General features: G+C 41.0%; 1 protein-coding gene across 15 annotated transcripts in view; it reads left to right on the top strand.

The window, feature by feature from the left end:
- The window catches only part of PLCB4 (phospholipase C beta 4), a 442,280-nt gene that overhangs the window by 280,079 nt on the left and 135,786 nt on the right, over positions 1-26,415 (top strand). For all 15 annotated transcript variants that reach the window (XM_030915446.1, XM_030915447.1, XM_030915444.1 and 12 more), the window contains 2 exons: positions 17,807-17,886; positions 20,428-20,481. In XM_030915446.1, the coding sequence (XP_030771306.1) occupies positions 17,807-17,886; positions 20,428-20,481 (134 nt within the window). The remainder of the gene's footprint in view (positions 1-17,806; positions 17,887-20,427; positions 20,482-26,415) is intronic.

Here is a 26,415-nt window from a genome sequence, read left to right as displayed (position 1 = left end):
TACCCCAAAGGATCAGACACTTCAGCCTCATCTGGGGGCTTCTGAGAAGTGCTATTGCATTTCTTAAAATTTAGTTTTAATTGTACTGTATAGGCCAGTGGCTCTCAATACCTGAGAACTTATTAGAGATGCAGATTCCCAGGCCATGCCCCACCCTACTGAATCAGAAACCTGGGATTTCACCAGCCTTCCAGGTGATTTCTGATGCACACTCAAGTTAGAGAACCCCTGTTATGCAGAAAAGCTCAATCACTAGCATTTATATCCTGCTTTACTTGCAGAGGGCCTTGAAGAAATTACATTAATTTAGTGGTCTGCTGCCCAGGCTCAACTGAGCCGATGCCTGCTGAATACTAAAGCAGCTAAATTGTAAATCTGAACTGCCTGTTGATCAACCAAACCCCAGTATACTAATTAATAAAAGCTTCTTCACCGCATTGCCTCAACAGTTTTTGAGGCTCAAGTGTGGGATGAGTGTGTAGGTCTCTGTGTTAATTTTTTTTTTTTTTTCATGTCTCCAAGACTGAAAGTTGACATTTTCTTGTTAGTTGTTTTTCTTGAAGCTCTTCTGAGTTCATTGGAAACAAATCAGTGAGAGGGGGGGCATTAAGAAGCTGTCCGGAGTGCAGAGCTGTGAATCACAGCAAATAATTGAGTGCATATTCTTACGTTTAAATGCCCCATCCCACCTAAGAGTTTTCCTTTTGCCAAATAAAGATACTGGGTTTTATTGTTATTTCTATTGCTGGGTTGAATTTACAGACCATCAGTCTCTGCCTTACATGGGCTGTGGTCATCAGAGAATCTGTGGATCTGGTGAGATCTATCTCCTGGGGCCTCCTATGACGACCTTTTTCCTCTGTGGCTCCTTTTTCCTTGCCTTTCAGTTCTCATTTGTTCTTACAAGACCATCTATCCTAGCAGCTGCTACCTCAGTGTCTCATCCATGATGGCTCTCTCTGAACTCTGAATTATTTATTTATGCATCACCAAAAGTGATAGTTCCTTTAGACCAGATTTTGTGAACTCAGATGCCTGCGGGAGCCAGGGAGATGATGTGAATAGCTGAGAAAGTGTCAGGCAAAGACAAATACGGGAGGGTGTGGACTTTAGCAAGTCAGAGTGTACATGTGCTGTTGAGGGAGGCACTTTCACTTATTTCCAGCTGGTTTTTCAACTACCAAAACATGGGCCTGAGGTTTCTAGATTGTTTTCATGTTCATTTAATACTAACGTGGTTTTTTTACATGAAATCTCTTGATACTAAAATGTTGACAACTCATTTTTTAAACATTGTGCAAAATGACAAAGGTGTCTGTGATCATTTAGAACTCTAGCTATAGACATCGGGCACCATGTGGCGTTAACACACTTGCACTAAAATGAATGCTAATATTGACTTAATGTGTTCCCCTTATTGGCATTTTAAATGAAAGATATCTTTGTTCCTTTATTTCTTCATTCAGCTATTCATCCAATAATTATTTTTTTGATGAAACCTGAACTTGGACAAATCATTTCAATTATATTAATCTTTTTAATCCTCATTTGTAAAAGAAGGGAATTGAACCATGTGTCCTTTGAAGTCACTTTCTCTTATAAGACTTAAGGAAGGACTGGCCAGGCGTGGTGGCTCACACCTGTAATCCCAGCACTTTGGGAGGCCGAGGCGGGTGGATCACAAGGTCAAGAGATCGAGACCATCCTGGCTAACATGGTGAAACCCTGTTTCTACTAAAAATACAAAAATTAGCCAGGCCTGGTGGCCCATGCCTGTAGTTCCAGCTACTCAGGAAGCTGAGGCAGGAGAATCACTTGAACCCGGGAGGTGGAGGTCATAGTGAGCCAAGATCATGCCACTGCACTCCAGCCTGGCAACAGAGTGAGACTCCATCTCAAAAAAAAAAAAAAAAGACTTAAGGAAGGACTCTCTTTGCAAAATAAAGTATACCAGGAGCAAAGGACAGTCCAGGTTAGTTGCTTTGACAGGACACTTGTATACACATGGAAATCCCTAGATAAGTTTAACCTGGACTACATCATCATGACACCAGGAGTCAGCTACAGCTTTGTAGTTGGAGAGGTGAGAGAAGTCATTCCAGATATTTCCTGTGGACATTAAAGGTTGAGAGATCCTGAGATAGAATGCAAGAAAATCAGTTGTTCTTGGCTTCAATCAGTTACACAAGAAGGAAAGATCTGAGAAACATTTAATGTGGAATCCAGAGGTTTTGTTCCTGGGTAAAGTTAGAGAAGCTAAAATAGAGACCAGATTCTAATTCTGATTAACTAGGAGTATGATGATACAGCTAATCAGAAATTGAGGGCCTGGTTACTTTGGGTCAGGGAGAAAAAGGAACAATGAATTTGTTTAAATTTTTTTCTCTGAAGAACCTGTTAGTTGCATGACCTGCTATGGGTGATGCAATAGGACAGAGATCATATACTACTCAGGATCCTTAGGGGCTTGTCCATGGGGCGAGCTCTATTCTGTCTCTGTGGGACATCTCTAGGCCTCTGACATCCTGAAAAGGTCTATGTTTGTTTGTTTGTTTTTTGAAACTCCCTACTTTCTTTTTTTTGTTTTGTTTTGTTTGTGAAAGAATTCCATAGAAATAACTTATTTATTTATTTTATTATACTTTAAGTTCTAGGGTACATGTGCACAGTGTGCAGGTTTGATACATAGGTATAAATGTGCCATGTTGGTTTGCTGCACCCGTCAATTCATCATTTACATTAGGTATTTCTCCTAATGCTATCCCTCCCCCAGCCCCCCACCCCCTGACAGGCCCTGGTATGTGATGTTCCCTGCTCTGTGTCCAAGTGATCTCATTGTTCAGTTCCCTCCTATGAGTAAGAACATGCAGTGTTTGGTTTTCTGTCCTTGTGATAGTTTGCTGAGAATGATGGTTTCCAGCTTCATCCATCTCCCTGCAAAGGCAATGCACACATCCTTTTTTATGGCTGCATAGTATTCTGTGGTGTATATGCACCACATTTTCTTAATCCAGTCTATCATTGATGGATTGGTTCCCAGTCTTTGCTATTGTGAGTAGTGCCACAATAAACATACATGTGCATGTGTCTTTATAGTAGCATGATTTATAATCCTTTGGGTACATACCCAGTAATGGGATTGCTGGGTCAAATGGTAATTCTAGTCCTAGATCCCTGAGGAATCGCCACTGTTTTCCACAATGGTTGAACCAATTTACACTCCCACCAATATTGTAAAAGCGTTCCTATTTCTCCACATCCTCTCCAGCATCTGTTTCCTGACTTTTTAATGATTGCCATTCTAACAGGCGTAAGATGGTATCTCATTGTGGTTTTGATTTGCCTTTCTCTGATGACCAGTGATGATGAGTACTTTTTTCTTTTTTTTTTTTTAATTTGAGAAAATTTGCTCATGTAATCTTTTTTTTTTATTATACTTTTAAGTTCTAGGGTACATGTGCATAACGTGCAGGTTTGTTACATATGTATATTTGTGCCATGTTGGTGTGCTGCACCCATCAACTCGTCAGCACCCATCAATTCATCATTTATATCATGTATAACTCCCCAATGCAATCCCTCCCCCCTCCCCCATCCCCATGATAGGCCCCGGTGTGTGATGTTCCCCTTCCCGAGTCCAAGTGATGTCATTGTTCAGTTCCCACCTATGAGTGAGAACATGCGGTGTTTGGTTTTCTCTTCTTGTGATAGTTTGCTAAGAATGATGGTTTCCAGCTGCATCCATGTCCCTACAAAGGACGCAAACTCATCCTTTTTTATGGCTGCATAGTATTCCATGGTGTATATGTGCCACATTTTCTTAATCCAGTCTGTCACAGATGGACATTTGGGTTGATTCCAAGTCTTTGCTATTGTGAATAGTGCTGCAATAAACATACGTGTGCATGTGTCTTTGTAGTAGAATAATTTATAATCCTTTGGGTATATACCCAGTAGTGGGATGGCTGGGTCATATGGTACATCTAGTTCTAGATCCTTGAGGAATTGCCATACTGTTTTCCATAATGGTTGAACTAGTTTACAATCCCACCAACAGTGTAAAAGTGTTCCTATTTCTCCACATCCTCTCCAACACCTGTTGTTTCCTGATTTTTTAATGATTGCCGTTCTAGCTGGTGTGAGATGGTATCTCATTGTGGTTTTGATTTGCATTTCTCTGATGGCCAGTGATGGTGAGCATTTTTTCATGTGTCTGTTGGCTGTATGAATGTCTTCTTTTGAGAAATGTCTGTTCATATCCTTTCCCCACTTTTTGATGGGGTTGTTTGTTTTTTTCTCGTATATTTATTTGAGTTCTTTGTAGATTCTGGATATTAGCCCTTTGTCAGATGAGTAGATTGCTAAAATTTTCTCCCATTCTTTAGGTTGCCTATTGACTCTGATGGTAGTTTCTTTTGCTGTGCAGAAGCTCTTTAGTTCAATTAGATCCCATTTGTCAATTTTGGCTTTTGCTGCCGTTGCTTTTGGTGTTTTAGACATGAAGTCCTTGCCCATGCCTATGTCCTGAATGGTACTACCTAGATTTTCTTCTAGGGTTTTTATGGTATTAGGTCTAACATTTAAGTCTCTAATCCATCTTGAATTAATCTTCGTATAAGGAGTAAGGAAAGGATCCAGTTTCAGCTTTCTACTTATGGCTAGCCAATTTTCCCAGCACCGTTTATTAAATAGGGAATCCTTTCCCCATTTCTTGTTTCTCTCAGGTTTGTCAAAGATCAGATGGCTGTAGATGTGTGGTATTATTTCTGAGGACTCTGTTCTGTTCCATTGGTCTCATAAGGAATAAAATGTGGATTTTTAGCTGTCATTTTTCTTAGTGCTGGACTTACTTAAAAGCTTCCTGTCAAAATGATTCTTCAGGAACATGCAGCTGAAGCTAGAGGATATTTTCGGTTGTTTTCAGGGAATTTTGTCACCTGCATCAGTGAAGTGGTTTCCTTGGATGGGAGTATCAAAGATGAAAGAAGCCTCAAGCCTCCGCTTAGCTCCCAGGTTCTGTGCAACTGCACTGACCATGTTGACAAGGCCATTTAGACATTTGCATGGACAGTATGTTTTTATACTGTTGACTGGTGTTTCCTGAATGCTAAAGGAATATTATTCATGATAGAGGAGAAGTTGCACTACATTCTATGTAGAAAGTACAGGATAGTAAAAGAAAAAGAAACTAAACATCCCCTAGAGTGCATTTCCCCTTCTGTGTCTTAATTCAAGTGAAATTTGCATAACATAAAATTAACCATTTTAAAGTGAACAGTTCAGTGCCATTTAGTACATTCACAATGATGAGGAAGTACCACTTCTACCTACGTTCAAAACATTTTCATCACCCCCAAAGGAAACCCCATGCCCAATAAGCAGTTCCTCCCCATCCCCTCTCCCCACGGCGCTGATAACCACTCTAATGTGTCTTTTTATTACCCACATAATTTCCTTTTTATATGTAGTTGGACTCATGCTGTTTAATATACTGCATTTTATTATATGCATTTTCCTGTTTAAATTAAAGCTTTTTCTTAGGCTTCAATGTAACTGCAAATCCCCATGATCCATGAGGTGGATTTTCATGGGCGCTCAGCTCTTGCTGTTTAAGAAATCATCCAGCCTCCTTCACAGTTGTGTTTGAAATGCTGTGCTCTTCATGGGGCACATGGTTTTCAGTGCTGGAGCCTTTCTCACCACTGCATTTCATGAACTTGACAGGTTTCATAAGAAGAGACTCTAGGCCCAGCCCCAAGGAGCTCATTTTGTCCTAGTTGCAAGTGTTATCAAATGACTCCACCAAGGGAATGCAAAATGAATTACTCTAATTGCACTAGAAGCATAATGTGAAGTTTGTATTTCACCTTTTGGCCCCTGGGAGAGAAAAATGTCACTGACTTTAAATTGCTTTTCCATTTTCCACATAGCCCCAGTTTCCAGTGCTAGCAAAAAATTGCCATTGGGAACATAATGTATGCTAACATGGGCCTACATGTATTTGTATGTTTTCTCATCTGTGTGGCAAAATTAAAAAATGGATGGTATGAAGAGGTGGGTAGAATCCCTTGTATTACATGAGACTTTGTTGCCTCCAAGCTCTATGATCTGGAGCCAGTAATTTAATGATCATAATCTGGGGTTGGCAGGTGCAGGCCGTGGGCTGAACACAACCCTTAGCCTGATTCTGTATGTCCAATGAACTAAGAATGGCTTTAACATTTTTGAAGCGACTTTTATAAAATAAAATAAAAACAGGAAAACTAAACAACAGAGAACAATGTGTGCCCCTAAAGCCCAAAATATTTATTATCTGGCTCTTAATGGAAAAGATTTCTTGGCCTCTAATAATAATACTAATAATAGTAGCAGCAGCAGCTGGAAAATAGTTTATATTCTGTGTCAGACACTGTTCAAAGTGCTTGATATGTATTATCTCATTTAACTGTCACAACAAGTCTGTGGGACAGGTATTATGACTATCCTCATTTTACAAATAAAGACGCCCAGAGAGGTTGAGTAACTTCACTTTTCCAAGGCCATACGTCCAGTAAGTGGTGTTTTGAACCCAGGCAGTGGCTGTCTCTAGTGCTCTAGATCCTGTTCTACCACCACCCTGTGCTGCAATTCACAGTTGGCTTCTTTTTCTTTTTCTTTTTTTTCCCTTAGGCAGAGTCTCACTCTGTCCCCCAAGGCTGGAATACAGTGGTGTGTTCTCAGCTCACTGCAACCTCTACCTCCCGGGTACAAGTTTTTCTTGTGCCTTGGCCTCCCAAGTACCTGGGATTACAGGTGCATGCCACCATGCCCGGCTAATTTTTGTATTTTTAGTAGAGACCGGGTTTCACCATGTTGACCAGGCTGGTCTCAAACTCCTGGCCTCAAGTAATCCACCCACCTTGGCCTCCCAAAGTGTTGGGATTACAGGCGTGAGCCACCGTGTGCAACCAGTTGGCTTATTTTGCTTATCCATATAAAAACGGGGCAGGCAGGGACGAACAGCCCCTTTCACCTGTAACACTATGTGATCAAATGTTTTAGGCCCGTGTTTTAAGATCATTATCTGTGAGAGCTGTAGTCATACAGTAGTACTTCCCGAATTAGTGGCCTGAAAAAAGGATTCCTTAAAAATGTCCACATATAAAGGGGGTTGTTTGGTCAGCTAAGCATAAGAAAGCCTTTAGACAGGTTTCTTTTTGGTAGCACTTTCAGAAGAAGTATTATTCTTATGTGGGTCTCAGCAAGGAGGAAAGCTATTCAGCTGTTTCCTAAACTTTTTTTTTTTTTTTTTTTGATGTGACACCGTTAAAATCTTTCAGAACCAGTGTGGTACTTAAGCAAAGTCAGTAAATTATGTTGTAGACGCATTATTCAGCTCAATATTTTTCTAGAAGTATCAAAACAATGATGTAATCTAAGCATTCATTTATTCATATTTACCATAAATATTCTATTTATTTTCCCTATTTTTCCACTTCCACTTGTCTTCACTCATCGCTTTTTTCTGCTGTGTGTAGTGAGACTATCTTAAAAGAGAGAGAACCAGGTCATGAAACTCAAGCCCACCGATTTAGATTCCTTTTAGTAGCTCTTATATTGAAAGTCCTATTTAGTTTATAGAATTACCTGTAGATTTGATTTGCCTGAACTAAATTGGTTGATGCTGCCTAGTTGAGAGTTAGACAAAGGCTTCTTGATTGATTATATTGATCTCAGGCTAAGCAGGTATGATTATATTGATCTCAGGCTAAGCAGGTAGGATTGTCATCAAGTTGAAATACTATTTACTTTGGCATGACTTAATTTGCCAACATTGTCAACAGGTACATGTCAGGAAGAATGTGACCATGGGGGTTATAAATACAGGCCATTAACTAAAGAAACAACTTTATGGACACCTTTTAATTCACCAGCTGTTTACTCATCCCATACCAACAGAATTTTACAAATTTGACTGAGTTGAGACCAAAAGTATGCTGTCAAAAAACTGATGGTTGCTGACTGGCATAAGATAATGCTTTTGGTTTTCTCAACATTTTAAAATCCCTCCATTCTTTTAGAGCTCTCCATTTGGATGCCAAATAATGTTACATAAAATAAACCAAATGTCTTATTTTCGTTTTGAAAGATTTCTGGGGGTGTAGGAATGTAGTTGGTCTGCAGACTTTGAGGCAATAAAGAACATCATGTGTTGTATATCTAAAATCAGAAGCACAAGTGAACATAGGCATTAATGTAAGTATACTCTATGTATACATTTTTCTCTCCTGATCTTTTGTGTCCATAACAGTATATTTATTTTAGTAGATATTTGGAAATAGATGCAATTATTTGTGACAAGATTTTATAGATCCAATAGAACATTGCTACAGGGTATCTATTAATATATAGAATCAGGCTTAGGCAATGCAAAAATTGTGTCTAAGGAATGCTAACAAAGAAAGCCATTTGGTATGAAAGTTTGGGACTGCAGCTTCTGAGTGCTGACCAAGAACAGCACAGGTGTCCTCTTTTTTCTTGTGACTATTTAGAGGCCTTTTTTGACCTAACTGGCCAGTGTTGTTAAGATAACCAGCCAGGCTGATAGACTGTTTTGAATCTCTGGGACTGACTAAATTAATTTTGTCTAGGAATGTATAAATATCATCCTCACCCATTCAATTATATCTTTCAAACACAGCCACCCATACTCCTAGATGGCAGCTTATTTCTTGCACAGATACTCATTCACCATGCTCAGAGGGTGAAAGAATCATATGATTTAATATTGTCTAGGAATGTGTAAATATTATCCTCACCCATTCAGTTCTATCTTTCAAACACAGCAACCCATATTCATAGATGGCAGCTTATTTATTGCTCAAATACTCATTCAGCATGCTCTGAGGGTGATTTAAAAATCATATGGCACTTAATACATGTCTTCTTTCACTTTCATCAACTTTACTCTATATCTTCAGACTGTCAAGAAAAAGAGACCCCAGTTGCTCTCTTTTTCCCCCTTTCAATTCTTCTCTTTTAGAATTTGAAAACTTGATGAGGATTATTACTGACTTCCCAAGGGCTTTTGAAATTAATATTGGGTTGTCTTTTTAATTTTGACCGGGGCAAAACTCCTGTTGCTTTTTAGCCACCAGTTTCAGAAGTAGGTTGCTGTCAGTCATTAGCACAGGCTCACTGATGTAGCTTTCCATCCTGGGTTTTTATCCTGGATTTAGTGTCCTAGATGAATACTTTAGAAAGATAAAATGTTCGTTTCAATTGTCAAGTCCCGCCTGTACCATCAGCTTCTCACTGTCCACCTCTGCTGCTGGGATTTTATAATTCCCAGGCCTCAGACCTGGACCAAATGCTGTGGGAATGGGGACCCAGGCTTTGGGAATGCTGGTCCTTAGCTTCTGGCTCCTCCTGCTGCTCTTCTGGCTCTGGCCTTGGTCCTTAGATCTAGACTGGGCAGTTGGTGGCCCAAGTCATGTTCTGATGTACCCCAATTCTGAGAAGTAGACCTCTGTCTGGTTTCTCTAGTGGCCCAAGTCGTGTTCTGATCATGTACCCCAATTCTAAGAAGTAGACCTCTGTCTGGTTTCTGTACTGAATCATCTAGTAAGAGTTATCCCAAGAAGCCCAGATCTTCCAGCCCAGAACTTTTTCAAGCAGGAGGAGCTGTAACTTCCAACAGTCTTCCTCTGGGCCAGCTCCCTGCTGCCTTATTAGATCCTAGAAATCACCAGCTCCTGAATTTCCTGTAGCTTGAAACACCCTCTTACCCAACCTCACTACGGGTGCCTACATTGCTTTTATGTTACCTGTAAATTTCTTTCAAATACTTCAACACATGCAGTGGGGTGTATGTGAATTTTCATGCAAAACCAGGGAATGAGAATTTAAAAGTTTAAGTAATCGCCCTAAAGGTGGTTAGTTAGCATTTGAAAAATTTAAATCAAAGCTTAAAAGTCAATCATTATATATAAATTATACCTCAATAAAATTAATTCAAAATAAAACAAGCCTACCCTTCCGTGGCCACCTACACATCCCCTTCAGTTAATTTTCTCTCTCATTAGCACCAGGTGCTCTGATACTCGCCTGCTGGCGTGGTTGCTGCATGATAGACACCTGGAGGCTTGTTAAAATGCAGATTACTGGGCCCCTCCCCCAAGTTGCTGATTCTGTAGATTTGGGATAGGGCCTGAGAATGGGCACTTATGGTAAGCTCCTACGCGATGGTCAACCCGCTGATCAAGGGAACCACACTTGAGAACCTCTGGCATAATGCAGACTGGAACTACCTTTTCTTTGGTGGAGCTCTTCATAGTATTCAAAATACACAATTTGTTTAGAAATAAGGTACAAGCCCTGGTATCCTTGTGAGCCCAGGGCACAGGAATCTGGCAAGCCCAAATGCCTGCCTGGTATCTCTTGGAAGCTTGTTAGAAATACAGAATCTCAGTGCAGATGCCAGGCTTACTGAATCCAACTCTGTGGTTCACAAATGCCCCCAGGTGATCCAAATGCACATTAAAGTTTGAGAAACACCTGTCCAAACCAAATTTAGTTCACATCATCTAGTTCAATGGTCCTCAACTATAGGTTCACATTAGAATTATCTGCAGTGTTTTAAAAAGGAAATTGATAGCCCAAGCACATTCTAATTATTAGTTAGAATCTCTAGGGTGAGACCCAGGCTTCTGAAATGGCTTATAAGTTCCCCCAGGTGATTCTAATGTACCACAGGTGCTGGGAACTACCAGTCTAGTCTCTAAGTGTTATTTGCATAGTTCTTTTAACAATGTACCAGCTGGAAATCTCTTCCCTTTACCCTGCCCTCAAAGTTAAATGCTGACAATTTAATGCCAACTAAACCGTCTCCTAATTAAAATGAAATGATTTCATTTGCCATGCTTTTATAGACTCATAAGAGGAAACATGTTGGTGGTGATTTATCTACAGTCCTTATTTATTTTAGAATCTGAGGCTCTAGCTATATTTCGTGGCAAGCTAAAGCTCAAATGCTTTCATGAAACTAAATTTCTAGCTTAAGATGAAGGTGTAGTTCCTGCACTGAATAGCATTCATCTGGAGATTTGTGAAATGTTGCAGTTTTACATCTAAGCACCTTATAAAGAATTCTATCTTAGACAAGATTAGATCCTGTGGAAATCTATACTTGAAAAGCTTCATAGTTTGCTCCAAGTGCATGGAAATGGGTCTTATTTCTCTTGAATGCCCTTTAGGTCTTAACAGAACTCACAGTGCCAAGGAGTCAAAATCTACATTTCGAATCATATACATTCCTGACATATTATTTGAGCAGATTAAAACTAATTGATAGAGCAGTTAGGCACCTTGAAAGTAGCTACTTGAAAAATGCCGACTTTTTCTTATCTCCATTCACTTAAACAAAAAATAGGCTGGGTGAAGTGGCTCATGCCTGTAATCCCAGCACTTTAGGAGGCCCAAGCAGGTACATAACTTGAGCCCAGGAGTTTGAGACCAGCCTGGGCAACATGGAGAGACCCCCATGTCTACAAAAAATACAAAAATTGGCTGGGTGTGGTGGTTCACACTTGTGGTCTCAGCTTCTGGGAAGCTGAGGTGGGAGGATCATCTGGTCCCAGGGAGGTCAAGACAGCAGTGAGCTGTGTTTGTGTCCACTGCACTCCAGCCTGGGCAACAGAACAAAACCCTGTCTCAAAAAAATAAAAATAAAAATAAAACAAGAAAACAACCAAAAAAATTCATCAATCTAGATTTGTGAGTTGCCAATACCAAGAAGTTCCCATGTTTTAAATATTTCAGATGGCCCTGTCATTGATTCTTCTTCCAGCTCAGACATAGGGAAGATGAAAGCTGCTGCCTGTAGCATCTTGCATCCTCTTGCTTCCACATACAAGAAATGTGAACCTCAATCCCCTAAAAATGTGCAGGTCAGAGTTTCCATTTTAGTGAACACATTTGTTCAGCCCAGGTGGGGTGGGACATGACAAAAACCAAGAGTGAGTCTGGAACCATGGGGCTCTTCCCAGGCCATCACTATGAGATAGGATATCCCACTCTCGGAAACAGCAGCTCCCTTAGGAAGCTGTTGTGTCTTGAATGTTTGTGTCCTACCAAAATTCATAAGCTGAAATCCTACCCTCTAAGGTGATGGCATTAGGGGATGGGGCCTTTGGGAGGTGATTAGGTCATAAGCATGGAGCCCTCAGGAATGGGATTAGTCTCCTTATTTTAAAAAGGCACCAGATAGCCCCCTTTCCACTGCATGAGGACACAGCTAGAAGGCACCACCTATGAACTAGAAAGCTGCCACCGAATGTGTTGGCACCTTGATCTTGGATTCCCCAGCCCCCAGAACTGTGAGAAATAAATTTCTGTTGTTTATAAGCTACCCATATATGGTATTTTGTTGTGTGTCAAACAAAGACAAAAACCAAACTCACATCTTATATGGGCAGTGGAAGGAGAACTCCAAGTTGAGGGGGTCTGCTCTTTTAGACCTATGCTTCTCAAATTCTAGTGTGCGCACCAGTCACCTGGGCATCCTGCTAAAATGCAGGTTCTGCTTCCGTGGTTCTGGGATGAGACCTGGGACTCTGCATTCCTAACAAGCTCCCAGATGATGTTGATGCTGTTGGTCTAGGGGCGCTTTGAGTAGTAAGGGTTTAGAACAGTGCTTCTTAAATGTGTGTGTCTGTGTGCAAAAGAATCACATGGAAGGCTGATTAAAACACAGATTCCTATTTCCCATCCTAAAGACGGATTCAACCTGGGGCCTGATAATTTGCATTTTAACAAGTTCTCAGGTGATCCTGATGCTGCTGGTCCCTGGACTACATTTTAATAACAAGCCTCTAGTTAACTTTTAAACAACTTAGTTAAGATGACTTCACCAGTACTCTCTTCTGTGAAAACAGAGAGCCAAACATCAAAAGATGAAGGAGGATACTACTGAGTCTCTTTGGAGAAAATCACATCACAAACTTGGAGAGTGCCACAGGGTCTCTGTTCATTTTTCCATTGACAATATGCTTCTTTGACTAAAGACTAAAAATAAATCTTCAGGATCAAAAACTAGAGATAAGATTGAAACTCTAAGATTGGAAATAGTGCTGCCTAATGAATAATAGGACTAGTTATTTTAGGATGACAGACCAGCCTGTGCCTAGTGAAAGGTTAGAAATACCAATAGCAGACTGGGCGCAGTGGCTCACGCCTGTAATTCTGGCACTTTAGGAGGCCGAGGCGGACAGATCAACAGAGGTCAGGAGTTCGAGACCACCCTGGCCAACATGGCGAAACCCCGTCTCTACTAAAAGTACAAAAATAAAAATTAGTTGAGCATGGTGGCGGGCACCTGCAGTCCCATCTACTCAGGAGGCCAAGGCAGGAGAATCACTTGAACCTGGGAGGCAGGGGTTGCAGTGAGCCGAGATAGCACCACTGCACTCCAGCCTGGGTGACAGAGCAAGACTCCATCTCAGAAAAACAACCAAAAAAGGAAATACTGATGGCAAAATGTTATTGGTGGCCAATTCTTAATATATGTCATGAGATTTGGGGCGATGTTTGCTTCTTAGTGTATATTTCTTTGCTTTACATTTTCCTATGAAGCATATTTAAATCTTGTTTTCATAACATGGGAGGAAAACCCTAAGCAATATTTTTAAAAGAAAAAAGTAAAACATATGCTCAGTGTAAGTTCATAGTATTTTTTGTTTGGATTTGTTGTATCTGTGTCTCTCTACGTTTGTATTTTCTTTTTTTTTTTTTTTTTTTTGAGACGGAGTCTTGCTCTGCCACCCAGGCTGGAGTGCAGTGGCTGGATCTCAGCTCACTGCAAGCTCTGTCTCCCGGGTTTTTTACGCCATTCTCCTGCCTCAGCCTCCCGAGTAGCTGGGACTACAGGCGCCCGCCTCGTCGCCCGGCTAGTTTTTTTTTTTTTTTGTATTTTTAAGTAGAGACAGGGTTTCACCGTATTAGCCAGGATGGTCTCGATCTCCTGACCTCGTGATCCGCCCGTCTCGGCCTCCCAAAGTGCTGGGATTACAGGCTTGAGCCACCGTGCCCGGCCTACGTTTGTATTTTCATGGGAAAGGGATTATTTTTGTCTGTGTCAGTCATAATGTTCCTGGTGTAAAGGTGATAGATGGGTAAGGGCAAGGTCTAAACATTTGCCTGGAAGTTGGACAGGGTCTGGGTGGTGAAAATAAATTTAAGGAGTCCCAAAGGAGAGGTCAAAAGTTCCAAGAAAGAATTAGAGTCAGCTTCTCTTTCTCTCCTTGCCCTCCAAACAATTCAGCACAAGCCCTCAAGTCCCTTGAAGAGTCTTTCTTTCCCCTTTCTTCTTAGAAGGGCTGAAATACGCTTTAAGTTAACTTAGGAATGGTTAGAAAAGGTTAAAAAAATGAGAGAACAGTAACAATTAACAAGCTACTAGGGAAGCAGGGAAACTATGCTGATCTGAACATCAGAGACGACCTCCTGTGGTCTGGTTCCCTAGAACCCAGACTCAGGCTTTGGCTTGGGGTGGCCGGACCAGAAGGAAAGTGCCCAGTGTGGCAGGATCTCAGGAGCGTGTTGCCATCCAGCCAATGACTTGTGTTCCAAAAACTGGAAAATGCGCCTCCTGGTCACTATGTAAATGATTACCACACGAGCTTATTTTCAGCAATTCAAAAAATTATCCAATTCGTGGTTTATTGCTTCTGTTAATCTGGAAATGGTCAAACAAGTTGATAGTCATCTAGTTTACTCCTGGTGCAACTTTCCAACAAAACTCCAGGGCTCTACTGACACCTGCTGGCATATCATCTATTTTATGTTAAACAACAACAACAAGACAAAGAAGCATTAATATTTTTCCTACAGTCCTTTGCCCTTGTTATGTTACGTGTACTTTACCTGAACAGTAATAGAAGGGGCCTTTACCATGTCATGAGGAGAGAAGTGTGGGCAAGCCATTGGGTGAAAATAAAAATCCCCAACACGAAGAATGTACCACAGAGCTCTTGTTGCCTGTCTGCCCTGCACCAGCTGCTCTGTGACCTTAGGCAAGGCCATTGACCTCACTTTTCATCACTGCAAGAAGAAAGAGGCAGCAACCTTCCCTCCCAGTGCCCTTTAGGGCTTCTGAGGATGCTGGTGGCATTTCCTACTAACTAAAGCATGGGCCCTGTCACTGGAGTGATAGCCTTAAAGGTCACTCTCACTGACCTTTCCATCACAATAAACAAGATTCCTTGCCAGCGTTGTCTGTTTGAAAGATGGATGAAAGTTGTTTAAGCCTCTTCAAAGTGCACCACCACTGTAATTTATCTCGAGAAACAACTAAATTAGAATGATCAGAAAAAGCTCAGTGAACAGTCTCAGAAATTGTCCACTTTTTTTTTTTTTTTTTGTCCTAGGAAACTATGGACTTTGTTTTGTGTTTTGGAACATGTAATAAGCCTGCAGGTTGAGAAAATACATCCCAGTTAATGCCAACCCAATTATTTGTGCTTTTTCTGTCTCTTCTTGAGAAACTCTGTGTGGGCCTGTGGTTTGTTAGGTCAATAACAGGATATTTGATAGTCTCCAGGGAGTTATAGTCCATATTTAGCCTGATAGAGGAAGTGAGGTCTGCCGATGAAAAATAATTGAGGCATTTCTTTAATTCTACTATTTCATTTCTTCCTCTTCCTTCAGAATCCTGACTCCACCATTATGCTTGCTGAGGCTTTCGATGCTATTTACAGCTCTGCTTTTGCTAGTCACAAAAGAAAATTTACCTTTTATAACCCCTGAGCCTTCCCTCAACACTGTTAGGTATGACCAGGATCAGTAAAATCTATTAGATTCACATCCATTAGTTTGGCTACTACTTAAGAAAACAAACAAACAAAAGATCCCAGAAAAATAACAAGTGTTGTTGAGGATGTAGACAAATTAGAACCCTTGAGCAAAAGGGTTCCCTTGTTGCATTTGCAGTCCTTTGTTGGTGGGGGGAAAAATGGTATGGCCACGATGAAAAAGAGTATGGTGTTTCCTTTAAAAATTAAAAAATAGAATTACTTTTTGATCCAGAAGTTCCACATCTGGTTATTTATCCATAAATAAGAATGGAAAGCAGTAACTTGAGTTATTTGGATACCAATGTTCATAGTAGACATACAATTCACAATGGACAAGGAGTCCATCAGAGATGAATAGATGAGCGTATTCAGCCTTTAAAAGGCGAGAAATTCCGATACATGGTAGAGCATGGATGAACCTTGAGGACATTATGCTAAGTGAAGAAAGCCAGTCACGAAACGACAAATTCTGTATGGTTCCACTTATATGACGCACCTAGCATAGTCAGAATTATAGAGACAGAAAGGAGAATGGTATTAATATTAATCAAGGGCTGAGAGGAGGGGGGATGGGGAGTTATTTAATGGATATGGAGTTTCAGTTTTGCAAGAGGAAAAGAGTTCTGGAGATGACTGTTTATGTTGGTTGCATAACAATGTGAATGTACTTACTGCCACTGAATTTTTCATTTAAAAACGGTGAAGGGATAAATTTTATGTTACGTCCATTTTTAACACAATTAAAAGAAATGTTAAACAGCAAAAAACAAAGCAAAACAAAAACATATTCTGTTGGAATGCAGTCATCACCTTTGCCCTAACAGAGAGTAAATTGCTTGACTTTTTTAAACCTGGTTCTACTAGGCAGTGCTGTCCAACAGTCCCATCTATGATGATGGAAATACTCTTTATCTGCACTGTCTGAGCCATCAACCCCATATTGGTGTTTAAGCATGTAAAATGTGATTAGTACAAATGAGACACTGAACTTTATTAAATTTAAATAGCCATATGTGGCTAGTGGATACCATACTAGACAGTGCAGATAGAGTTTACATCTATATTACTGTCTATTCCAAGATATTTTCCCTTCCTCAGCACTAAGCCATAAATCTAAGCAGTCAGGCTGTAAACCTAAGAAGGTAAGGAATCGGCTTATGTGTGGGCCACAGTTCTATTTAACCAACAATATCAATTTGCTACACAGTGTTTTACCAAGGGTATGATTCTTTTATGGCATTCATTGGCATCAGTTTTTGGACCCAAGGGCAGATTTGGCCTTAATTCATGGGCTAAACTTTTCTAGTAAATGCCCTTTTAGAGACCCAAATTCCTCTACTGCCATGCACAATCTCCCTTCACTTGTCCTTGTAAATCCATGGAGTGATGGTATGAACTACAAGTGAGGTCCAAGGCCTTATACAGAAATTATGTGAACACATCGCTGTTTGCTCTGATCACCCTGGCAATCAAAGAATGTTTTACTTTTTAAGGCTTTGCTGGAAAACATAGTCAGGTAAGATATGTAACAAACTCTTAGATTGAAAGGATCACACAATAGAATGGATGAAACCCTATGCATTTATCCTCTAAAATGAAAATAGTTAAATATGTCATTATGCATTGTATAATGCTGGTTGGAAATAACTAAGATTGTCAGCAACTGAAAAAGGGCTTATATTTAAACAAGCCGCAAATAGAAACCTTCACAAGTCAATCAGTGGGCAGCATTCCTTTGTGGCAGCCCACAGTTTAATGGCACAATAGATGGCACATTTGTCTTCATGGAAAGAATGAAAGCTATTTATTAAAGAATAAAATATGAGCAGGCAAAATATAGATGGCTGTGCAACAGGAAAGGGCCAAAAAAGAGTTTGTGTTTTTATTACACAAAATGGATACAATCTATCTAATAAAAACCACTCTATTTGACTCCAGCAGATTTGCTCACCAAGAATATTGTTTTTCTCTTTCAGCAATGGGTAGAAGGCCTGAGATCAATCATACACAACTTCAGGGCCAACAATGTCAGTCCAATGACGTGCCTCAAGAAACAGTGAGTGTTGTTTGCATTACTCTTTCTGCTTGGCAGTTATCAAACAAATGGTCAGATGGAGAGATGAAGGCTGGGTGGTTCCTTCCTCCTCAGGCAAATTCCTACTTGCCTTTCCCTCCATGCTCCTGACCTTGGAGTTGGCCGATACACATTGGTATGCTTCATACCACCTAGAAGGGTATGCATGATAAACCCACAGCCCAAAACCTATATGAAAAGAATAGTTGATGGCCAAAGGACACTGGAACCTCAGTCACTCTGTATCCTCTCAGTTGTGGGTACTGGCTTTTGTGTCCCCAGACTGAGTTTTCTGACAGATAGCTCTGCCCATGTCTGGGGCCATCGCTGAGTGCTGGGATAATTCAATCCTCTGCTGCATAAAACAGAAATGAGGAGTGTGGCCAAGAGAAGCACTTGCCAACGCACCCATGCTAGGGTGAAAAAGAAGCCTCAGCTCCGAGTGCTGTGCTCCCTGTTTAGCACACAATCAGGAATTCAAAGATACCTCTGAATTTTTTTCTGTAGGATTCAGTCATTTAAAGATTTGATCAAGGATCCAATGGTGATTTCCGAATTTATTGTTTCCATGAAAGAAGGAATTACTCCAGCTTACAGTATCTGAAATCCAGAGGAGTACTACAGTGGTAGATTTAAACCCTACCCAAGTTAACCTTTCAAGGTGACATGAAAATCAGCCACAAAGGAATCCTAGCCAAAGTCAAATGTCAGCCAGTTTGAAAAGCAGTGATCCATGAAGGTGGGGGCCATCTGCCTTCACAGGGCCATTGGCAGGCAGCTGTGAGGTGCCAAGAGTAACCATGTGGAGAAATTGCAGGGATAAGCCTGCATCTCTCAAAATTATGCCCGAGCACCAAGAGTGTGATTCATCATACTCACTTGGCAATGGGCCAAGAGGTTAGTCCTAAAGGTCCTGTCATGTCTTATCTTCTGGTCATTGTGGCAGGTGCTTACAGGTATGGTCTCTAGGCTATAAATCCGAGCTTCACCATGGCAAATTCTTAGACTTGTTCCTCACTGTCCCCATCAAAATTACCATGCAGAGGAAATTGGAAAGTATTCTTTATTCAGTACTACTTATCTTAATTGTTATGGTACCCCTCCAGTTTTCTTTCATCCTCCTAGTGGAGGAAAGTTATTTCGTCTTATCTATTTCTATTTGTTGTGCAGCTGCTTCTCCTTTTCCTCTGCAGTTGCCCTGGCATGTGTTTTTAAAGAGAAACCCAGTGGATATTCTGATGTTATGACTTCAGGCACTGATAGTCCTAAAAGGTCAAAAACTTTTAGAAGGCTTACTTATACCTGAGTGACACAAATATCTGTAGCTGACATGAGATCTGGCAATATCCTACCCAGATCCCTTTATGAAGCTGGTGTTCACCCAGCCATCATCTGCCATGGGGATGGGCTCACCAAGGGCTCAGACCTGTCCACTTCTTCAGAGCATTGCCCTCTGCTGAAGGGGAGCTCCCATTCCTGGAAGATTATACTCTTCCCTCCTCTGGCAGGAAGTCCACAGCCAATGATGAGCTGCAATGGGGTACAGTAGGCCATCCCTCTTGCTGCCGAGTCTGGCACAAATCACATGAGAGTTCACTCACAGTCTCATGTGAGTTCAAGCTAAATCAAACTCCATCTGAGACCACAACTTTGCTTAACTCTTTTTTCTGCCCAATCTTCTTCACTCACTCCCTTCATCCCTAAAACATCCCCTTATTAAAGTAGTTAGTGGTGCGTCTGTGAAACTTAAGACAGAAACTTTACCACATCATCATGTTCCGCAGATTGTTAGCACATTTTGATTGGAAACAGTGAGAATGGGAGTCATTAGCCAAGAAGAGTCCTAGCTCCAAAGTACAGATAAAAGTTCTGAGTCTCCTGAAAGCCTGGGGAAAGCAAGGAATTGTTCACCATCAATTTGAGTTGATGAACTAGTCTTACCACTGGAAATTAAGGAAGCACCCATGTGATCAGTACTTGGCAGCACTAGAAGCTGGGAGTGATGAGTCCTCATGAGTCCTCAAGACAAGGCTGGCTGGTGTCACCGTGCAGTTGCATTTCCCACCACTTTAATATATTATTACAGAGCAATAGTTGAGCAGACCAATCGCAAATAAGTACCAATGATGTGTTTTGCTCATTGCAAGCATGCAGTCATCTCATTTAGCTAGGGTTGCCAGATAAAATAGAGGACACTTAGTTAAATATGAAATTTAGATAAGAAACAAATAATATTTTAGTATAAATATATCCTATGGAATATTTGGAATATACTTACAGTAAAAAAAAAAAAAAAAAAAAAAAAAAAAACCTGTTGTTTTTCTGAAATTCAAGTTTAACTGAGAGCTCTGTATATTTATGTGCTAAATCTGACGACCCTAAATTCATCTCATAGTACATAATTGTCTGATTTTCAGAACCAATGTTCTTGATTTGAATGAACTTTGTTTTAAAGTTTGTAACAGAATTGAAGCTGTTCACCCTAAGAAACATTAAGGCAGTGTTATTGCTCTTATTTTGCAGCTGGATGAAATTGGCATTTATGACCAACACAAATGGTAAAATTCCAGTTAGGAGGTAAGTAATCATTCCTATCTGCTGTCCATGCCCTGGGTCAACCCTTGTGATCCCAAACCAAAGAGAGAACCCTTCACCAGTATTTGTGTGTTAAATGCTTTAAAGATATTTCTGGAATCTTAGTTTCAATTGCTTTGACAAATGCTATATTCAGTTGGTAAAAATTATTTACGAAAGTAAAGCTGCATTTTTTTTTGGTCAAAATAGGTGGCAAAAGAGGTACTTTGACAACTTAAAAAACATCAGAAAATGTAGCACTGTTTTTTTTTGTTTTGTTTTGTTTTGTTTTTGAGACAGAGTCTCTCTCTGTTGCCCAGGCTGGAGTGCAGTGGCGGGATCTCTGCTCACTGCAAGCTCCGCCTCCGGGTTCACGCCATTCTCCTGCCTCAGCCTCCTGAGTAGCTGGAACTACAGGCACCTGCCATCACACTTGGCTAATTGTTTTTGTATTTTTAGTAGAGGCGAGGTTTCACCATGTTAGCCAGGATGGTCTTGATCTCCTGACCTCATGATCCACCCGCCTCTGCCTCCCAAAGTGCTGGGATTACTGGCGTGAGCCACCGCGCCCGGCCAGCACTGTTTTTTAAAATCTGCAAATAAGTGGGTTTTTAGGATTTATGTTTCTTTTGCTTATTTGCCCTGAGCAACTGTTAGCTAAACTTAAAGAAGAGTATATTGTGCACCTACTGTGGAAGGGTGTGGACCGTGTCTTGAGAATTGTGATGCCTCTGAACAGAGCATTTTCTTTTTTTTTTTTTTTTTTTTTTTTTTATTATACTTTAAGTTCTAGGGTACATGTGCATAACGTGCAGGTTTGTTACATATGTATACTTATGCCATGTTGGTGTGCTGCACCCATCAACTCGTCAGCACCCATCAATTCATCATTTATATCATGTATAACTCCCCAGTGCAATCCCTCCCTCCTCCCCCCTCCCCATGATAGGCCCCAGTGTGTGATGTTCCCCTTCCCGAGTCCAAGTGATCTCATTTGAACAGAGCATTTTCATTCTGGGCTTTGCTGCTCATCTGGTGCTCAGGGTAGATAGGGCTCCTCCTCTGGCTTCATGCTGCCTACTCTCTACGTGTACTGTAACTAACACCACATACTCTGTGGAGCTGTCCTTTCCACTTTTGCCCTGACGCAGGTAACAATGACAAAGAATAAAAAGGCTTGGGGCTGGGTGCAGTGGCTTACGCCTGTAATCCCAGCACTTTGGGAGGCCAAGGCGGGTGGATCACGAGGTCAGGAGATCAAGACCATCCCAGCTAACATAGTGAAACCCGTCTCTACTAAAAATACAAAAAAAAAAAAAAAAAAAAATTAGCCGGGTGTGGTGGTGGGCGCCTATACTCCCAGCTACTTGAGAGGCTGAGGCAGGAGAAGGGCGTGGACCCAGGAGGCAGAGTTTGCAGTGAGCCGAGATCCCACCACTGCACTCCACCCTGGGCCACAGAGCAAGACTCCATCTCAATAAATAAATAAATAAATAAATAAACAAACAAACAAACAAAAAGGCTTGGGTGGAAACGAGAATAAAGAAAACATGGACAGGATACGTCCTCCACATGTGTTCTTTGATACTTAGGTAGACAGATTTCACCCTCTGAGGATTCCCCATGCATCCCTCTTTTCTGCTTCTCACGTCCTTCCAGGGGTTAGGGTTTACACATGGTCTCTGGGTGCAGTTGGAAACTCTTTCCACAGTGGTGATGGAAATTCTTTACCAAACTCTCTAGTACCTTTTTGGTTGGTGTTTGTTTTAAGCATTCATGGAAATTCCAGAAGCTGGGCTGGGTCCCAGGGCATCTGCTGTTCACATGAAGACAGACGTGTATCTGGATTCATGAACCTAAGCCCATGACCAGAATCAAACATGCGTTCCCCAGATACCAACTCTATCTTCCAGGATTCTCCAGACTCAGGTTTATGTTCACTTCTCTGGACACCACTTTAACAAATAAGCAAATCGACAAATAGTAACAAACAAAACCCGGAACTACTGGATGGAATCATGTCTTAGAATTGATCTTTCTTTCAGAGATGACTAGGTCACCGAGTGCACAGCATCTGTGTGGATGCACTGAGCAGTGGCATGTGCTGGTGGCTCCTGGCCATTTCTGACTCTCCTTTCCCACCTTCCCTGCTCAGCTGTTTCATTCTGCTCTGCAGCTTCCATTCTGCATCCCTGTGAGACTATCTCCATACTCCCTTGACATTACTCTTTTCATATTTAACAGAATTGTCCCAGAAGTCGTCGTTTTTCTCAATCTTGTGTATTAAACAATCACGACCTAAAGTATCCATGTGACCACTTAAATATTGAGAAAATGTAAAGTATAGAAGTCATGAAGAAGACCTTGGATAATATATTTTTTTAATTTAACCCTTTATTGAGGGCTTACTGAGTCACAGACCTCATGCATTTGTTGTGGTCTTTCCAAATCTATCTGTAGGATTCTCTGCTTTTATTTCATAACTTGCTAGCAAGTCAACTTTTTGTCTACTTTAGAAGTTTGAAAAAAGCCCTGTTAGCAGCCTTGACTGATGGCTGTTGGCAGATACTTTATGCTTATCCTTATTTAAAATCCTTTGCTCAGTTGAGCAATAGCAGAACAATTATTTTAATGTGTCCCAGTACCCTACGGCTATTGCATTTTTATTTAAAATCAGAGAGCACAAAGCAGTGTGAAGAATAGAAATGTAGGCTGGGTGTGTTTTTACATGCCTTACTATCCTGCTTTTTCTTCCAAGATAAGGTTCAGGAAATGGGCAAAGTAGAGACACATAGATTGTGATCAAAGCGCTTCTAACCAGCAGTCTTGGTTTCATTTGTATGTATCCTAAGAATCAAGTGATTGTCATACAAGCTTTGAAGTCATTTCTGATTCCATTGATTTTTATCTAACATGTTCACATACAAAATTATTACCACCTTTTTGTAGAAATAGCTTAGATATTTTGGTGTCTTCTTTAGCTCTCTTTGACATGGACTCTGTGGTACTTGCCAGTATTAACAGGTGTTTGACACAAGACAGCTGTGATTTGGGGGCAGTTTGTTAGAGTTAATGGAGAATTGATACCATGCCAAAAAAAAAAATCAGATAACTCTATTGGTGAATGAGCTGCCAAGAGTTAGGTGGAAATTGTTGTGAATGTTTTAATGGATATGAAGAGTAAATACTATAAAAATGTTATTTCTTCACTATCATTCTGAAGTTTTTAAAATGGAAACTATTAGTGTACTGTCCATAATATTAAAAAGGATCTGGCTTCATAGTGATTACATAGCTTGGGAAGGGTTCCTGCTGTTTAGCATTAAACCAAAATTTAATATCCAGGAAGTTGCAGGAATAACACATGAAGAAAATCTCCCTCTTCTCTTGTCTTGCTGTGTACATAACCCATACAGTCTGCCTTTCTCTCAAATTCACAAATTCACACTCAGTTTATCCTCCCACTCAGACCAAAGTTTTGGAAATAACACTTCTGTTTTGCCACCTTCCCTCCTCCCTCATAACCTGGAGTGGACACCAATGACTAGAAAATTGGGAAATAAGTAGCCAGACATTAGTTGTGGGCAGGGACTGGAAGAGATCCCAAACAAGATGGCTGTGTTAAAGAAGGCTGAGAATCGCAAGTGCAGTCTTGGAAGCACTCCTATATAATCAGCCCATCCATATCCTGAAGGCCCAGCAGCGCATGAAGAAGATACGATTCTGCTGGGGCAGTTGCCCCATCTTTCACAGAAGAGTTCTCTGTAAATTTCAGAACGTGGTGTTAAAACCATTGTGTAGATTGCAGACCCTGTGCCAGCTAGCAAAGAGTGGGACTCCCTTAGTTTATAGGATTGCTGCTGTTTTAGCCACTTGCAAAGTACCCTGGAATAGAATTTAACCAGGACTCTAATAGGACCGGACACAACTCAGGGGTGTTTGCTTTTGTAGCATTTCTTTTGGGGAATGGGCGGTGGTTTATTTTGATTCAACAAAAACTCATTGAGTACCAGTTAGCTATGAGGCACTAAGCTTATGTGTACATGGGGCTCTCTAGAGATTTGAGTAAATCACATTCCCTTTGTAAATACTCTATGTTCCCATGAAACACAGCCACGATATTATCTCCCCTCTTTCCCTGCTCCATCTCCCTTCCCCTTGAGACATTCTTCTACTTTCTATTTTTTGGCATCTGGCCAAACCCTAGCCAAAGATCAATTCCTGTGTAGGAAACAGAACCTGTTGGTACCCAGGTTCTGTTTCACCGGAAAGGCTCAGGCTCCGTACCCGCTGAATTCATGCCCATGTTGATCAGTTTTCATCTTGTTATGCCAGGCATGTCCAAATCTAACAGAGGCTTCAGTTAGCTGGGATACCCCTGCGATTGCTATGCAGTGATTCTTCTCCTGATAGCAGGTGCCAGATCCTGCCAGAGTCTTACTAGCTAGGTTAACACCAACTTTTTATGAAATAAAAGTCACCCTGAACAGCTACTTTCCCCTAAATTAAAAAGGCTAGAAAATTGTTGTCTTACCCCAATTTAATGTATAAAAATTACATGAACTCTAGAGATGAAAAATATAAACATAGCACCTTCTATACTAGGAATCTTAACCATTTATTGATGTTACACACATATTCTCTCCCATATTTGTAGATTTGTTAAAGAGAATTCACAGGCCTCCTTATATTTGAATACAACTGTCTCAAGAACTCTTAAAAAGGTACTTCTTGAAGTGTTCTTGGGCCTGGCATGAAACAATAAAGCTGTGAATGAACACATAATTCATTTACTTAAAGCTACTTCTTCTTAGTCTATTTTGGGAAGTCCTACCCTGCCACTGAAGTGGTGCTTTCTGCCACTCACAAAGATGAACTATCAGCACTCTCATTTAGAGCTTGCCTTGTACTTAGCATGGATGGCGGAAAGTACAAAAACGCTGGGCATGAGATGCTGTTAAACATCCTTCTGTGCTCACAGGGGAGGCATTCCAAAGCCAGCCTTCATGGATAGAAGTAAAATTCCATCCTCAAGTCAAGCTGGACTTCTGAATGTCGAGTTAAAATTAAATTATCATGGTAACACAATCAGGGAGCGAGTGAAGGCTCCTTGGTGGCTAAGGTGTGGGTCAGAGACAAGTTTGGTGTTCCAGGGCATCAAGTCCTCTGCTCAATAGCTTTCATTCTGAGTGGCACCAACACATTTATAATGGAGAGTCTCTCCTACTTTTATCATCACCAGAAAGTGTGTTCATCAAGGTGTTATCTATTCTACTAGCCTTGGTGCTCACTGTTCTAGTTAAAAGGCTATCCAAAAATACTATGTCTTGGGGTACTACCGAGATTTGTTGAAACGTTGGATAATTGTTCCCCTTCCCCCTCACCCAACCCATCATTTTCATAATAAAGTCCCTAATCCTTGAGGCAGCTGACATTTCAGAGGGGCTCAAGGGTGCTTAGATTGAAAACAAGAACGAAATATGTCTGTTCACACCTGTGTCAACTGTGGTTAAGTGTGGGAACCAGGATAAGGAAAACTGAAGGCATGGGTTGAGTTTTAAGGGGCCATCTCCTTTTCCCCAGGTCCAGATATCATCAACATGAGGGTTTGTTCTAGAGCTACTGTCTTATCTGCCACATTCCTTTTGCATAAGAAGGCAATTTGGTAGCATCAGAATTTATCATTGTTTTTGTCCAAAAATTTGTATCCCAAGCCGGGCGCTGTGGCTCACGCCTGTAATCCTAGCACTTTGGGAGGCTGAGGCGGGTGGCACCTGAGATCAGGAGTTTGAGACCAGCCTGACCAATATGGTGAAACCCCATCTCTACTAAAAATACGAAAATTAGCTGGGTGCGGTGGCGTGCACCTGTAGTCCTGGCTACTCAGGAGGTGGAGGCAGGAGAATTGCTCAAACCTGGGAGGCGGAGGTTGCAGTG

The sequence above is a fragment of the Rhinopithecus roxellana genome, chromosome 13 (assembly GCF_007565055.1).
Source record: "Rhinopithecus roxellana isolate Shanxi Qingling chromosome 13, ASM756505v1, whole genome shotgun sequence".
Lineage (NCBI taxonomy): Eukaryota > Metazoa > Chordata > Mammalia > Primates > Cercopithecidae > Rhinopithecus > Rhinopithecus roxellana.
Note: the sequence above shows the minus strand (reverse complement) of the source record. Positions and strands in the feature narration are given on the sequence as shown.